The 18,299-nt window shown below is 39.6% G+C and overlaps 1 protein-coding gene across 1 annotated transcript in view; it reads right to left on the reverse strand.

Moving 5' to 3' along the window:
• Positions 1–18,299, reverse strand: part of GHRHR (growth hormone releasing hormone receptor) — a 48,771-nt gene that overhangs the window by 13,628 nt on the left and 16,844 nt on the right. The window contains exons 2-4 of the mRNA XM_061996917.1: positions 3,681–3,786; positions 2,966–3,073; positions 1,662–1,762 (exon numbers count right to left, since the gene is read on the reverse strand). Coding sequence (XP_061852901.1) covers positions 1,662–1,762; positions 2,966–3,073; positions 3,681–3,753 — 282 coding nt within the window. The 5' untranslated portion in view covers positions 3,754–3,786. The remainder of the gene's footprint in view (positions 1–1,661; positions 1,763–2,965; positions 3,074–3,680; positions 3,787–18,299) is intronic.

The following is an 18,299-nucleotide window of genomic DNA, read 5'->3' on the forward strand; positions in this document are numbered from 1 at the left end:
CCTTTTCTGTCTGGTGTATGATTACTGGTGTACCAGGTTATTCAGGCACAATTCAAGCCAGAGCTCAGAAAAATCTCTCAGAGCTACAAAGCTAGCCAGGAAGTCTGGAAGACATCACTCCATAAAAAACATATCAAAGCTATGTAGATTGATCTCAATTGACAACCTCTGCTTACAAATCAGAAATGAAAAACACAGAAAATAATAAAATCCTTAAGAGGCTAAACCTGCAACTACTGAGTTTACCTTGAGGTAAAACGCAGGCTGCTCATTTAAGATTTGCATCACAAATGTAAAGAATAAAATAAAAGAAGGAGAGAAAGAGGAGAGTTGCATTTCAGTGTGTTTATTTATTGGGAGCAGAAAGTACTCTAATTTAGAGGCTGGAAAGGACATTTGAATTAAACAGCATTATCAGGGTGTTTGTTTATTGAGAGCAGCGAGTACTCTAGTTTAGAGGCTGGAAAGGACATTTGAGTTAAACAGCATTATAGTAGTCATTACAAAAAAATACGGGGAAGACAAGAGTAATCTCTCTGTGATGACATAAACTAAATTCTCTCCATCAGGTTGAATGGACTTTATCAACTACTATATTAAATTTATTTTCATCCTCTCCATAGTGGACAAAAAAGGACAGAATTCACTTGACTTGTATAAACAAAGACAAAAGTGCGGTGTTTAGCCTGTAGAGAGGAAAGGTAGAGATCAAAAGTTAGACTATTACTTAATCACTTAAAGTGATTTCAACCTCCTAGCGATTTTAAATTAGTAAAGACTTCTTCAAATTCTCCACAGCAGCTAATAGGACAGGAAAGCTTAAACACCAAAACACTTTCTGTAACCATAATTTTCAGGACCGTTGTATTTTTCATTAAAATATGAGACATTTTGACTTCTCTTGAAGAGAAGTTATGCAAAGCTGAGTTCATCTGTACAATAAGTTTATATCTTCATTAGATAGAAATCAAAAACTAAATTTTTTCCTGAACTTGTAATCTCTAAATACCACCAGTTGTGCAAATCTAGATTAAGAAATATGTCAAAATCTGATCTGCACTAGAGAGAGGTAGATTTGAAACTTTATTTTCCATGTTGAAATTGGTATTTTCTGCTAGGCAGAATGAGAAACCAGAAATACTCTTTGTCATTTTCAGTGGAGGCTGGTGCCTGGTTTTCGAATCATCTGTCAATCTCCAGCTCTGCTAGTCTAATACTTTGGAGTCTACAAGATGATGTTTAGATAAATCCTTAGATAATGCTGAGTTTGGAATAGTGATATTAAAACTGCACATTTGCTGTACTGATACTGTGATGTCATGAAATCATCTTGCTGACTGATATTTTTAAATGCCTTAATTCATGTTTTATGAACATTTTGTGATATATCTCTAGCTGTTATATCTACAAGTAAGTACAGCAGAGCTTCAAGATTGTATGGAATTTGGAGATGGCTTTATTTTTATTACCCTTTTATACCTGAATAATAAAACTTCTGTAGTAATTTTTAAAAATAAAAGACCAGAGTAAAATTTGAACTGCACTCCATATTTGGTAAGAAATTTCGGGTTCATGCGAGTTTCCTTCCCCAGTGATTTTCAGGAATAGAAAGGAATCCTCTAATGTCAGCACACCACTGATACGTATTTAGTTAAACTTACTTCTTCAAGTGAAATCTCATCTTCTACTGGACAAGCAGTATGGTAGGGAGGGAAAGGGTCAGACCAGCCTTTCTTTGTGCAGTTTCTTTTTATTATCCCAGCTGAAACAGAAATACTTTTTTTTTTTTTTTTTTTCTGATTAAGAGCCACATAACACAGAAAATAAAAGCCAGGAGAAGATCCCTTGCTGGTATGAATGCTATATCAGAGAAGACAAACATCTCCAACATCATCTCACAAAGTTGATAGGACATTTTGCATGTCTATATACAAGTAGTCAGATCAAAAGTTTTTACTTTATCTGAAGACAAACAATGGGAAGAATTGGGACAACCAAGGTGACAGAGGTAGAAGTGGGAATGAATAAGGAAGAAATTGTGTCAGGGACAAGGAACTCCATTGAAGAAGATTGGGAAGCACTGTTCCATCAGACTTCTGCCTCACTGAACATTCACCCCACTAATGTATCGCTTCTCACTCCCAACTCCCTAGGGGCTTACTCTTTCTTTACAGATCAGAGGCTGGGATAAGCAATTTGTTCTATGAGGACATCACATTTCTATAAAAGGATTTATGAGTCAGATGAAGGATAAATAAGAGAATCCCAGGGCTGGAAATTAATCTGCACATATGAAAGGGATTTTCCTTATCCGTCATTTATAACTAGCATGTGTCGGGTGAGACAGAGGTTGGGCTTTGCAGATTTTTTCTTGTAGAACTGACAAATCTAGGTATTTCCTGGAAGACTGTTCCCTTTTTAAGGGCTCACAGTTTGTTCCTAGCCATATTCACCCAGCAAGTAAGCAATCACAAAGGCATAAATTTTCAGTCTTGCATTTGACCCAACACATCTGCTACTCCAATGACAAAACTGTGCTTTGTATCTCCTTCCTTATTCCATCCATCCCATTATTCACTCCTCTGTCTTTCATTTCATCCCACACTAATCAGAAAATAAATCTCATGCCTAAGTTCTGACTCAGACAACCACTATATGAGTTCTGGAGAACTAGCACAACAAGTTGATCCCAAAGCCTATGGAAACCAATGAAAATAATTCCATTGATTTCGGCGTTTGTCTCGGGGCCTGATCACAGACTGTGAGATTGTATCCAGTTATGGACAATGCTTAAAGTATGAGAACTGCTAAAGTCCCTCAGATTCTACTGAAATCTTTGCAGTACAGCTCTGATCCAGCTAGAGAGCAGGAAGTTGCAATGTTCTGTCTTCATTCCCCAGTTTTAGAAATGCTCTTGCCAGTCATGCAACATAGCAATTGGAGTATAACCATGACAACACATCACCTGGCTCCTTCATGAAGTGAAAGAGGATGTTTGGGCATGGTAAGGCAAGAGTCTCTCCAGCATCTGCCTCTGGCCAGCACAATAATTTGTCCCAAGTTCTCTTGCAACCTCAGACAGAAAGTGAAATATATTTTTAAGCAAAATTATGTTTCAGCAAAATAAAAACCCAAGACTTTTTAAACATTGCCAGTACAGCCCTTGCATATCTTATTAAAATAGTTTAGCTACAATTTTTATTCTATAATGAGAAATAAACACCTCTAGAGTACTATTTAATTTGATTTAATTAGATCCTCCATATTAGACTGAAATGTGTTTTCAGAAATAATGCAATAAATGAAAATGTCTTGTGAAAATGGGGAGAGTGATGCTGGAAGAAAGACTAGGTTACAGTACCTTTTAAGGAGTTACTCTGTTTTTAAAGATCAACACACCCTCACATAGCAAGCATGATGGCATCCATTTGGGGAAGGAGTGGGAGAAAGACATAAGAGATTCACTCAGATAGATTAACTGTTCACATTTGAATGTGAAAATAATGTTGAGAAAAAGAAATGAAAGGAATGTGAGTAGATGGAACAAGAGCTGACTAGAGAAGAGGGATGTAGGGTAGGAAGTAAGACACTTAAATATGCACATCAGCAGTATAGCCATGTCTGAACTCTGGTAGAGTATCACTTCTCTCTCACTCTTTCCATCCCTCACACATGGATACCTGCTGGTGTTGCATTTCCACGTTCTTTCAAGTCCTCCAAACATTCAGCCTCCTTTTTCTTCAAGTCCATCATAAAATCACATTCTGGGTGGACATTCCCAGCAACCTAGAGAGAGAGGAGTTTCATTTGATTAGTAAGAAGAGTTTGGGTAGAATCTCATAAGCCTTTAAGTCCAGACCCACTTTTGCAAACTACCAAGGCTGTGTTAAGGACATAGAACATTAGCTGAAGGTTTAGCAGTCAAAGGGTGCCATTGTCTCTGCACAGACTGCAATACTTTCAGTAGATTAACCCAGCTGAGCTCTTTCAAAAAAGGTTACACTATGCTACTTTACATCGGAACAAATCATTAGGCATTATAGCTGCTAAAAAGATGTTATCCACAGCTCGGCACTAGAAAGCTTGTAAGATGTCTCTGGGTATGTTCATATTGAAAGACTATTTTACTAGGGCCTGCATTTGAGCGCAGGATTCATTTGCATCCTAACTTTAGCCCCTACTAAGTCTAGGGATATTGAGTGCACTTTTATAGGCTCTTTTACTTAATAGTGACGAGTCCAACACTGCAGGACATGCTGAGAGCTCACTTACCCCTCAGCACAGACAAGCCCATGTCGACCTCTGAAGAAACAACAGTTTGAAACTACATACAATAATTGTAAAATTGTCTTCTGAATGAGGTCTTCATTCCAAAAGAAATTAATCTGTTCTCTCCCTTCTGCCATCTGTCTTTCGTTACAGAAGGTGGGAGGCAAAACTCCCGTCTTTGGAAAGCACCAAAGCATTTGTTTGTTTCATATGCTATCATAAAGAAAAAAAAAATGACACCCAGTATTTTAACAGAGAGAACGTTATAGTTGCTTTAGTTCTTACTTAGACTTGTGCTTACATAGACACCATAAGATAATTAGAAGGCATTCAGAACACCTTGGCCAGCAAAGGAGAAAGTCTGCAGCAGGCTGTTGCACACCATGAGTGCTGTGGGTGGACCCACTGTGCAGAATTACAGAATCACAAAATCCTAGCATGGTGGGGTTGGAAGGGATCTCTAGATATCATGCAGTCCCATTGCCTGCTAAAGCAGGTTCCCCTTGTTCAGGGGACACGGGAACACATCCAGAGAACTCAGGAAGATTTGGGAACCTCTAGAGGAGACTTCCCATATTTCAGCTTGTGCCAGTTACCCCTTGTGCTGTTACTCGGTACTGCAGAAAAAAGACTGACCCCATCCTCTCAACACTCATCGTTTAGGTATTTATAAGTGTTGATAAGATCTTCCCTCAGTTTTCTCCAGTCCAAATAGCCCCACGTCTCACAGCCTTTCTTTATGAGAGAGATATCCCAGTCCCCTCATCATCTTGGCTCTGTGCTGGACTCTGTCTAGAATTTCCCCATCTGTCTTGAACTAGGGAGTCCAGAACTGGACACAATACTGCAGATGTGGCTTTACCAGGGCAAATTAGAGAAGGAGAAGGAGAAGGAGAAGAACCTCCCTTCACCTACTGGCCACACTCTTCTTCTCATATATCTATTTTTCACAAAGAAAGCGATATGTGCCTTGTCTAACCAAAACCATTGTCCTCAGTTCCAGAAGGCCAGTTGTCATCAGAGACATTAAGCTTTGCTGGTGCCAGTGTGCTCTGTATGAATATGAATATAAGGACACATATGCACAAACAGAAAATAAACTCAGGGTGAGTTTTGCATGAACAGGTGGCTGACATATGTCTCAGTTTTGAACTACCCAGGGAAGATTAATATTCAAGGAATTTGGAAAATAAATAGCTGGTTTTCAGTTCATTCAGGAGGTAGATCATATTTGTTCCAATAAGCTGATGTTTCCTCTCCATGTTAATGTCCATATTTCACGTTGGTTTGCAGAGCATTTGAAAGTCATATTGACTAACACTTTGAGACACTCTGGAGAATACCAGATTGATTTCACAGCCTTTGTTCTTTTGGGATTTGGACTCTGGCAGTTGAAAATGGAATGTATCTGTATTTGTCCTTCATGGAGACAGTCTGCTTCTCATTTACTGCACTTTAGCACAATATGGCATTCCTGCCAAAACAACAAAGTGCCATGGGGTCAGTTTAAGGCAGCAATGAAAAAGAGGGCCTCATACTCAAGGCTGAATGAAGTTTGGTGTATGTGAAAGGAAGGTAACCATGAATACATGAAACAGAGGCCAGCCACTGGTTTAGTCCCAAGAGGAGATCTAAAGTGGAAGATGTCTCAGTATTGTCAACACCAATCACTAAAAGCCAGCAGTTTAGGGATCCCACCAACCACACTAAGATACACATTGGCAGACAGGATGACAGAAAATGGGTGTCTATTTTGAACATCTTTGTTCAGTTGATATCTCTTATGCCAAAATATATTCTTCCCCTTTTATGCTCTGAACGATGAAAATCTGAAAATCTCTCTACCCATCATGTATGGTAGCTATCACAAAAACCAGATTTCTTAGTCAGTAGAAAAAGCACTCAAGCCATTTACTGAAAAAATGTTTTACAACTTTCTCCTAGTTTGGTGAACTATGCCCAGAAAAACCTCAATAGGCAGGAAATATACCCATTTGTGTGGTCCTGAATTATTTCTCCTGGCACAAAAGTGACTGGTTTTTGTCTATGAAAATTATCTTTGCTCACTGAACTGTTTATGACATGGACAAAGTTTGTTTGGCTTATTCACCAGTCCAGGAAATCTAAGACTTTTCTAAATCTTTTCTTTCTAAGAGTCGTGAGAACACTTTACCACATGCATCTCAAATAGAAAGGTGAGGTTAATCAAGTGTCAAGTATGCAAATTATTACCTCTTCCTTCAACAAGACCTGTCCTTAGGAGATGCTCTCACAGTTTATACTCATGTCAGTGCTAATCATTGCTTGAATAAACACTGAGTGCAAGATCTGCTATGACAGAAACTCAGTTAAAATTTGACTATCAGATCCGTATGCTTTCTGAACAGCTCTGAGTATTATTCCCAAACAAGGTGTAGAATCAGGTTCTCAGCTACTCTAAAAACATTGATAGACTTGTTCAATCTCATTTCCTACCTCCTTCTCCTCTGCCCACTTCTGGAAGTAGCAAATAATGGGAAAGAGGTCCTTCTTTAAGACAAGAATAAATGTCTTGTGTGTGATTCAGTTATCTTTGGTGTCTACCTCTACAGAAACTTCATCTAGTCATCTTAGGTTCCTTTCATGAAGATAACAGCAGATGCTGATAAATGCATTTGAAAATTTTTAATGCATTTACTTTTGTATGGAATGAGCTATAGTTTAGATTCAATTGACTGTAATTCCCCTGATAAATCCATGGATACTTTCTAAACTCAGGCTTCAGCAGTGAGTTAGATGAATATCAGTTCCTAAAGAAATGAAGCTCCATAAAATCTTTTGGTTTGTCATTTCGATAGTTCACATTTTAGAATCCTCTGTACAGAAACTCCCTCTGCAATTCACAGATCACAGAATGGCTGAATATAGCCACAATCTTTCAGTATTATCTAATGCTAATGGACAGATGTAAAGTACTACTTCATTCTGTAGACCTTCTTGAGTAGCTACAACCATTTCACAAAGCTGAGCAGAACATCTGTGTTTCCTTTTAAAATGCTTTATCACCAGGTGAATTGCTCACTTTTTTATGAGTTTATTGGTTGAAATGTTCATGTGGAGTGCAGCAAACCCACATTCAATTCCATGTAAAACCTGAGAAGTTTCTAAATTTTGTTTCCTATTTTTTTAGGGGAAAAATTATATATCCAATAAGTATATATCCAATATAGTATATCCAATAAGGCTTGTTTAGGCAGAAGGTTCCTAACCATGCAGCATGAAACCATTCTGAATCTGCACATACAACTTTCAAGTCAAAAGTGGGATGTGCCTGAAAAATTTTGATATCTCTTAGCAGGACTTGAAAGAAAAGGAAATGGAAGCAGATAAGAATAGATGGATGGCAGTTTCAGAAGGCATCTTTCCAAGTCCATGCCATTCTGAATATATCTATTTTAGATCAGTCTTTCAGCTGATTCCATAACTACTTTTTGGTGTTACTGATGAGCAAGCACATTTGGGCCCTGATTTTCCTAGAGCTTTGCATTCCCAAAACTTCCATAACAATTCACTAAGGCAGAGTAAATTGGACAGCAAACTTACCGGGCACTAGGTAACCTTTAAGGGACCTTGACAGTTGGAAGTCAGCAACATCTTCATGATGGTTCCACTATCATCAGATAAAATAAATGAACTTAACTCCAAACTGAGTTGCTGTCAGGCTCCTGAGTATACTTGGTGACACTGCTCAGCCTACTCTGGGGCCTTATCCTACTCTGCCTGTGGGCCCAGGACTCCTTTTCAGCACAGTCTCTATCCCAACAATGCTGTAAGATGGGGATTGCAAGCTCCACCACAGCTCTGCCATGCCCAGACATAGACCCCACTATGTCTCAGCCCATCCTTGTCCCCATGACCCTATCCAATCAACCTGGGCTATGTTGAACCCTAAATCCCCTCAGACAGGCTGATCTGGCCCTCAGTCTGTCCTGCCTCTTCACTGGAGATAGTAGGATGGGCTCTGTCTGGCAAGGTCCTGCTCTGCCAATCAAGCTATCACTTGCAGAAAAAATATAGCTTAGAAAAAATATAACTGCTTTTCCTGTAGTCATGTTAACTTCTCGTTTGGACTTAAGGAGGCAGATATTTCCCCAATATTATTTTTAGAAGGGTAAAAATTATAAGAATTGAGTAAAATTGAAAATCTTTTTGAGAGAACCATAGCTAATATTTCAGGAAAATTAAAATACAAATAAAACAAACACTGATATGTTTCAAATAGAAAATAAATTTACAGTTGCTATGTTCATCATCTAATGTATTAAATGGAGCTGTGAGTTAGCATAACCACTGAAAATCCAGCAAATCTTTACCCTTGTTAGAGAGTCCCTTCAGAAAGTCTTTTTAATGTGGTAAGATAAAAATCCCGAAAAGAAAACCTTCTTCCAGATCAGATTCTAAAGAGGTACATGAAATACACATGTAAGACATTTTAAAAATTATTCTCTGTGTTTTCATAACATCATGCAAAATTTGTTACTTGAATTATGCTTTTCCTCTGTTTTCTTTTATAAACAGCAGTATAGATGAATATTTGCATTATTTTCACATTTTAGTAGGCCCTATACAAGCAATATGAACAAAATAATCTCAGTTTATGGCAGCTGAGAGTCAGTCTCCTAAACATTGAAAATCTCTGCAAAAGTTAAGTTCAGATCGTCTTCATACCAAAAATGAAAACAGATGGCAGTTTTTCCACCCTTTTCTACTCAGATAGGAGTTATTTGCCTATCCTCTATTATAATAAAGCATGGAACACAGACTAGGAGATTTTAATTATACACATACATAAATTTATATTTGATCAATACATAATCATATTAAAACCAATCCAACTTTATAGAAGAAAGTGTTATTTCTCTCAGGTAAACAAAATTGAGTCTTACAGAGACCTTTAGTGATGCTTTTAACAATTAGCAATGGATCCTGATATTACACTTACGAGCAATCATACTTATCTGCTTCTGCTACAGAGAAGTAGAGCTTGTCACACAGATAATACAAAAGAAAGTGTAGTTACTCAACTGAAAATTCTTTTTAGTTATTTCAGAGTGTTTCATTTCTCTTGACTCAGAAAAAACAAGCTGCTATGCCACCTCTCATGAAAAGCTCCATCAGAAGAGAGATCCTCAGTGAACAGGAACAGATATAGAAGGATCACAAGAGGAAGATACTGAAAAAATACTCTCAGAAGGGAAAGGAAAGAAAGGAAAATATCCTTCCCTCACTTTTCACAGACATTTCCTGATACTATGTGATCCTGAATGCTGGTGTTTTGAGCAACTTTGTTGTTCAGAACAAAATATCAGCAAGACCTCTAGGCTTTTTCCAGCATTTAGATATTTATTACGCTGCTATATAAGCATCTCTGTGAGTTCAACTCATTTGCTATTTGTAGCATCTCAACTACTCACCTATTAAATAACATTCATGCTACCAATGAGGCAGATGAAATAGTAACTAATAAGACTGAATAATATAAAATACAGGAAAACTCTACCAAAACTTATCTGCTCTGATGTAACAGCTCTCCTCCACTTTCTTCTTAGCTACTGTCTTCTAAAGCCTACATACAAGAGTGTTTCTGCCAATTATATTGTTTCTCTTTAGTGATTGTGTGGTGAAGCAACAAAGTACATTGATATATAGATCCCACAATATGTGTCCCTTCCGCCACTGTTCACACTTTTTGTAGCATCTTGCCTTGTTTAACTGGAATCCAAAGCAAATACAGGGAAAAGATACTCATGCAAAAAGTAAAGCTGTATCTGACCATCTGCTCCAAGAAGAAAAGGAACAATTATTGAAAAACTAAGTAAAAGCTTTTTTTCATGCAATTACTTACAAGCACTGCCAGACACAGGGTGTAAAGAGCCCAGTGGTATAAAGCACTAGAGTTCATGTTGCAAAGCAAAAGTCAGATTTCACTTCTTTAGTTTTTCTTAGTGTCTTTCTTCTGCTTTTTTGACTTCTCTTTCTCTTATCTGTTGCTGATTTGAAGCATTTATCTCTTTGCACAGAAATGACGCAATGGTAGAGCAAAGTGGGAAATAAATATTAACAACTCTCTAAGCTGTATTTAACCTGCTTTCCATGGTTTTTTACTTTGCTGCATGACCAAAGACTGGATGAAGTGAGTGATTGATTCTAAGAGTATAATGACCATAGTACTATATTTTAAAATATAGAGTCAAAAACTACTTACAGGCATGTGAACTCAAACTCTGCTGGACACCTGATGGACATTGATTTGAAGGCAAAAATCACATGGAATCCTTCTCACATCAGACTTCTGAAAGTTCAATATCTAAATTTGAACTAGCTATTTTCTCTAGTTAAAGCAGAGAAATTTCTATACTCAGTTTATTTGTCTCATACTGAGCTTTAAAGTTGGCTAGATAAATCCCATTCTGGAAATACCCAGTCTAGACATCATGAAGTCAAATGTACTCCAGACATGCTCCGTATTTATGCAACCATCTATCAATTTACATTATTATTAGACACTGACACAGGCTGCCCAGGGAGGTGGTGGAGTCACCATCCCTGGAGATATCGCAAAGCTGTGGAGCTGAAGTGCCTAGGGCCATGGGTTAGTGGTGGGCTTGGCAGTGTGAGGGGAGGGGCTGGACTTGATCTTAAAGGGCTTTTCCAACCGAAATGCTTCTATGATTCTATGATCTTGAAGGACTTCAAATTCCACATCAACATTAAGCAAATGTGCCAAGTCAGAGACACAAGGTATGAAATACCTTCAAAATACTGTTCTCAACACTCCTATTCTCATATCATGCCATTGCTTAAAATCTGTTCTTAACCACATGGTCCATCCTACAATCTGATTTCACTTCTGTCCTTACTTTTTGTCCATCTTCCCCAGTTATCTTATATTAAGTGACCTCTTACTGCTTATCTACACAGGTTGAGTTGGGGAATGTCGAGAACTTGGAAATGAGCCTCCCAGCTCCTAGAGTGACCACAGCTATGAGGAATTAAAGTTGTACTTATGAAGAGCTGGGCTACATTTGGAAACATCTGTGGGCATGAAGACTTTAGGATCTGCTTGTACATTGGATCTGCAAGGGAATTGTATATGTACAATACAACAAGGTGTCTTTGGAGAGCCAAAGTTGGCAAGCTTTCTTTTCAATGTGTCTGTAAGCTTTTTTTTTTTTTTTTTTTTTCCACAAAACCTTATACCTTGTCTAAATTAGGCAAGTTTTCACAGGGCTGTCTAAAACAAAATTAGAGCTGTACTCCCAACAATTTTCGTAATCCAGTTCCAGAGGACAAAGGTCTAGATCTTCTAAATGAAGTCTTGTAAATATATTTATTGTGGACAAATTATCATCTTTTTCCTAACCTCATTTCAGAAGTTACAGAATACCAAGAACTGAAAGATTTCTCTGCAGAGATATAGCGTGGAAAAAAAATCAGACTATAGTGTTAAATTTAATTTTTCAGATGATATAGTTATGAAAAAAATCTGGTAAGAGAACTCAGAAGCACACAGCCTTGATTCACTGTGTCACTTGCCTTCAAAATAATGTCTGGCAACAGTATTCGATTCTTATCAGTGTTTTGAAAATTACCTCATATTACCATTTGAGGAGGTAGACAACCTGAGTATTTACACTACTCAAAGTGCTTTCAGGAGTAAGACTGCAACAAGGAGTTTTAGGTGCCTTAAAAATATTTAATATTGATATAGTCCTTAAAAATCTAATAAACCATAGTGACTGGTGCAGTTGTCCTAGGCCCATGCCAGCAGAGACTGTGTTGTAGTACTCAGGCACATTCCCTCCCCTTTCCTTTCCAAAGAGATTTCAAATTAAAGAAGAAGCTTTGGCTGAACATCCATCAGGTTTCCTGTCATGTATTTTCACTACTGAGGTTAATGGCCTAGACTATCCAACAAATGGTTTAGAAATCATGCACCCTACAGCCATTTCAACTAGTGTTTGAAAAAGAATTATAAAGAATCTCAAATTAGTAATATCTCACATTTCATGGGGATGCAGTTTTTTGGTCCATGTATTAGAAAAATATGTGTTCTATGAGTAAGCTTTTAATGTGAGTATTAGAATTTTCCGTTTCAGCCATCACATCAAAACCATTGTATGTGTTTGTTCAGTGCTGTTGAAGTCATGCCTATAAAAACTGCAGAAGTCATTACTTAACCATTTTTCAATGTAGCAAAACACATAGAGAACGCTTTGTAAGACATTTGAAAATGCTTTCATATTTCCGGTACAGAGAGCATTGGTATAGAGGGATCTCATACTGAAGTCCACACCATGGGTCATTTTGGAAAACCTGCCTTTTCTGTATTTTCAACCTTATTCAGTCAATCTGAAGTACAAATATTCCATTACAGTGAGTTTTTTTCTACTATAACTGTTCTGTGCGTATTTCCAGCTGTTTGCGGTCAAGGAGAAGGACATGTCTAAAAGAAAGTCATGGGATTATGGGTGTTCATTTTTTCCTTAAGAATGAGTGTTTTTTCATTTAAGCAAGACAGTTTCCTCAATAACTTACAGAACTTTGAGCTTTTTAGTTTCACCATAAAAGTACATCTGAAGGACCAGCACTCCACAAGCATAGACAAAGTTATCACCTCCTACCAGTTCTATCCAAGTTTTTCAGTCTTGAATACCACTACCCCTGCAATTCCACTCCCACACTTCTCCTGAGCAGAGGCAAATATTTGACAGAATAGTAACTACTCCATCTTCTCTCCACTCATCACCTCCATGATGCATGCAGCTCCTCTGCCAAGTTATTTCTAGTGCTAGCATCTTGCATTTAGGACAGCAGAGCTGCAGAGGAGAGGTTGAATATGCAGCAGAGGAAATGTGTTTTTCTCCATGGGCTCTCCAAAGGTGAAAGTCTGACATTTTCAAAGCTCTCTCAAGGATTCACTTGCTGCTTTTAGCAGAAAGATTTCAGCTTGTCCTGCCAGCTTGTGTAGTTTGTAAGATAATACCTGATTTCACAGCAACTTGCTGGTTCCTCCCAGTCCTGCTACCCCTGCGCTCTTCTCACACACAGAACAGCATCCCAAAATTTATATACAACTCTTGGGGGGGTTCTACTACTTTTTCTCCCTCTGCAAGACTCCCTTCATTATTGTAGCTACATGGACATTTACATAGAAATTGATCTTACATAGTTGAATTGTGGTTATTTTTTTTTAATTTCATTTAAACCATATTTTTAAAATGTCTGTGGAAATCTGCATTGTTTGGAGTCAATCTGGTTTGATTACTGGTTTTGATACTGTGACGAAGCATAAAAATAATAAAAGTAACCTACCAAAGCTAGATGGCTTCACTGAACAGAATAACTAGATTTCCCCAGGCATCAAGGCCAAGGGCATAATTATTTTAGATTACCATTGTTCTCTCTTCACAGTCTTGAAGGGTACAAGATCCTGGCTGGTGGTGACAGGGCTTAATTTCACCCATGGTATGAAACTTTAACCAGAACAATGTAGTCCAAAATTTGTGAATATTTCAACAACAGTTAATGATAACTTCTTGTCTTATGATGATACTATAAATAAATTTTTCACAATCTTAATATTTAACTAAAAAAGATAACAACAACAACTTATTTTATTGACATTAAAAAAGGAAAAATTGAGCCTCCAAAATCAAAAGTAAACAATTTAAGTTAAATAGTCAATTTTTCTGACATGAAATTGCTGCAGCTTCATATTTCATAGAATCATAGAATGGAAAAAGTTGGAAGGGACCAAGAATTTTCCAAGGTACATACCCACAAAAAAAGTATTAGGATTCAATATTGAGAAAAGAACTGCAGTTAGCATTTTGACTTGAGTATTTTGGGGATGCATCAAGAAGAAGGGATGCATGGAGAAGAGTGTGGCCAGCAGGTCAAGGAAGGTTTTCCTCCCCCTCTACTCTGCCCTGCTGAGGCCCCATCTGGAGTCCTGTCCCCAGTTCTGTACTCCTCAGCTCAAGAGGGGCAGAGAACTTCTGGAGAGAGTCCAGCATAGGGCCACCAAGATGATCAGGGGACTGGAACATCTTTCATATGAGGAAGGGCTGCAGGAACTGGGGCTGTTTAGTCTGGACAAGAGGAGACTGCAGGGGGATCTCATTTCTCTTTACAAATATCTAAATGGTGGATGTTAGGAGGCTGAGGCATCTTTTTTTTTTTCTATTGTATCTAGTGACAAGACAAGGGGTAATGGGATGAATCTGGAATACAAAATGTTTCAGTTAAACATAAGAAAAAACTATTTTACTGTGAGGGTGCCAGAGCCCTGGCACAGGCTGCCCAGGGAGGGTGTGGAGTCTCCTTCTCTGGAGTCTTCAAAACTTTCCTGGATGTTTTTCTATGTGACCTGATCTAGGTGGACCTGCTTTGGCAGGGAGTTGGACTACATGATCTCTAAATGTCCCTTCCAACTCCTACCATTCTATGATTCTATGATTTTTGTCATGACTCCCAGAGGACTGGAAGATGGCTTATGTGATACCCATCTACAAGAAGGGTCAGAAAGAGGATCCTGGGAACTATAGGCCTGTTAGCTTGACCTTGGTGTTGGGGAATGTTATGGAGCAGATCATCCTGAGCACCATTGTGAGGCATGTACAGGATAACCAAGGGTTGAGACCCAATCAACACGGCTTAATGAAGCTTAATGAAGCTCTGCAGGTTGTTTGATCAATCTCATCTCCTTCTATGACCTGCTTAGTGGATGAGGGAAAAGCTGTGGATGTGGTCTTCTTGGACTTCAGTAAGGCCTTCTATACAGTCTTCCACAGCAACCTCCTGGAGAAATTGACTGCTTGTGGCTTGGATGGACCTCCTCTGTGATGGGTGAAAAACTGGCTGGATGGCCAGGCCCAGAGAGTGGTGGGGAATGGAGTTAAATCCAGTTGGCAGTCACTGGTGATATTCCCCAGGGTTCGGTACTGGGGTCTGTTTTGTTTAGCACTTTTATCAATGATCTGGATGAGTGGATTGAGTGCACCCTTGGTCAGTTTTCAGATTACATGAAACTGGGTGGGTGTATAGATCTGCCTGAGGGTAGGAAGGCTGTTCAGGGAGATCGGGACAGGCTGGAGCAATGGGCTGAGGCCAATTGTATGAGGTTCAATGAGGACAAGTGACGAGTGCTGGGTGCTGCACTTGGGCCACAATAATCGTGCAATGCTACAGGCTTGGGATAGAGTGGCTTGAGGATTGCCTTGTGGAAAAGGATCTGGGGGTGTTAATGGACAGCCAGCTGAATATGAGCCAGCAGTGTGCCCAGGTGGCCAAGAAGACCAATGGCATCTTGGGATATATCACAAATAGTGTGACCAGGAGGACCAAAGAGGTGATCGTCCCCTTGTACTCAGCACTGCTGAGGCTGCACCTCGAATACTGTGTCCAGTTCTGGGCCCTTCTCTATAAGAAGGACATGAAGGTGCTGGAGCATGTCCAGAGACAGGCAACAAAGCTGGTGAAGGGTCTATAGAACAGGTCTTATGAAGACCAGCTGAGGGAGATAGGAGTGTTTAGACTGGTGAAGAGGAGACTGAGAGGAGACATGATCACTCTCTACAACTACCTGAAAGGAGATTGTAGAGAGGTAGCTGTTGGTCTCTTCTCTCCAGTAATGAATAATAGAACACAAGTATATGGATTTAAGTTTTGCCAGGGGATATTTATATTGGACATAAGGAAGAACTTTTTCACTGAGGGTGTTGCTAAGCATTGGAATGGGCTGCCCAGAGAGGTGGTGGAGGCACCATCCCTAGAGATATTCAAAAGATGCATAGATGAAGTACCAAAGGATGTGGTTTAGTGATGGTCTTGACAGTGTTAGGTGAGGTGAGTGGTTGCACTCAATGATCTTAAAGGTCTTTTCTAACCATAACAGTTCTATGATTCTGTGATAATCCAATCAACAGGGTCAAAAGTGAAAATGGACTCAGTACTGCTTTGGTTGTCTACCAAGGTCAGACCCACAGGCACACAGTGTCCTGATGAAGTTTGTAACATGAAGGTAAATCTACTGTTTAATAAAAGGAAATTTTATCAGTTTTATCATCAACTGATGAATGCAATAAACACTAGTTTCCGAACTGAGTTATCATCTGGACTCAGTATAAAAGGGTGAAATTTTTAACCAGAGGAAATTTTCTTTCCAAGTGAAAGATTACTCAGTCAAACAGAGTATTTGTTTCTAATACAAGATATATTGATTACTTTTCCCAGCTATATAGAAACATGAATACTGTGTGGTCCAAAATGGCACTGTTTTGGTTCTCATTTAATCAGTTTCTCACTAAGACCTTGCAAAATCTAAAATATGGTCTTTAGTTTTATCATCTGCCCTTATTTGTTGGTCTTACTCCACCAGTTCCTTAAATGAGAGAAGGAAAACAACCCACTTTCTGCATTAATAATTTCAGTGTATAACAAAATAAGCTGCAAAAACCAATACTGGTCTGGAAAAAAAAAAAAAGCACACAAAAACAATCAATGAAACTATTGTTTATGGAGCAAGTCTCTAGGAAGTCATTTGAGGGTCAAGGTGACTACAAAGGGGAATGTGGGCCCGCTGCTAAATGCTGAGGGTGCCCCTGGTGTCTGAGGATGCAGAAAAGGCCAAAGTACTGAATGTCTTCTTTGCTTCAGTCTTTACAGCCAAGGCCGACGAACGTATGAACATATGAAGGAAAAGATGGTTATCAGGGACAGCCAACATGGATTCACCAAGGGGAAATCCTGTTTGACCAACCTGATAGCCTTCTATGAGTGCATAACCAGCTGGCTAGATGAGGGGAGAGCAGCAGATGTCATCTACCTTGACTTCGGCAAGTCTTTTGACACTGTCTCCCATAACATCCTCATCAGAAAGCTCAAGCAGCGTGGCTTGGATGAGTGGACAGTGAGGTGGATTGAGAGCTGGCTGAATGACAGAGCCCAGAGGGTGGTGATCAATGGTACAGAATTGAGTTGGAGGCCTGTAGCCAGTGGAGTTCCAGAGGGATCGGTTCTGGGGCCAGTCTTGTTCAACGTCTTCCTCAACGACCTGGATGAGGGGACAGAGTGTACCCTCTGCACGTTGGCTGATGACACCAAACTGGGAGGACTGTCCGATTCCCCAGAAGGCTGTGCTGCCATTCAGTGGGATCTCGACCAGCTTGAGAGCTGGGCAGAGAGGAGCCTCATGAGGTTCAACAAGGACAAGTGCAGAGTCCTGCATCTGGGAAGGAACAACCCCACACACCAGTACAGGCTGGGGGTTGAACTGCTGAAGAGCAGCTCTCTCTTCTCTGCATGGAGAAGAGTGTGGCCAGCAGGTCAAGGAAGGTTCTCCTCCTCCTCTACTCTGCCCTTGTGAGGTCTCATCTGAAGTACTGTGTCCAGTTCTGGGCTCCTCAGCTCAAGAGGGACAGGGAAGTGCTGGAGAGAGTCCAGCATAGGGCCACCAAGATGATCAGGGGACTGGAACATCTTTCATACGAGGAAAGGCTGCAGGAACTGGAGCTGTTTAGTCTGGAGAAGAGGAGATTGAGGGGAGATCTTATTAACTTTTATAAATATCTAAAGGGTGGGTGTCAGGAGGTTGGGACATCCCTTTTTTCTATAGTAGCTAACAACAGGAAAAGAGGTAATGGGATGAATCTGGAACACAAAAAGTTCCACTTAAACATAAGAAAAAACTATTTCACTGTGAGGGTGACAGAGCACTGGCACAGGCTGCCCAGGGGGGTTGTGGAGTCTCCTTCCTTGGAGGTCTTCAAGACCTGCCTGGACATGTTCCTATGTGACCTGATCTAGGTGGACCTGCTTCTGCAGGGGATTGGACTAGATGATCTCTAAAGCTCCCCTCCAACCCCTACCATTCTATGATTCTTTGAGTCTATGAATGCTCCCCTCTCCCTGCACCCTTCTCCCCTGCCCCCAGCCCCTTTCTCTTAGCCTTTATTGATTAGCAGACATTGCATGGAAATATCCTTTTG

This window comes from Colius striatus, chromosome 5 (assembly GCF_028858725.1).
Source record: "Colius striatus isolate bColStr4 chromosome 5, bColStr4.1.hap1, whole genome shotgun sequence".
Classification (NCBI taxonomy): domain Eukaryota; kingdom Metazoa; phylum Chordata; class Aves; order Coliiformes; family Coliidae; genus Colius; species Colius striatus.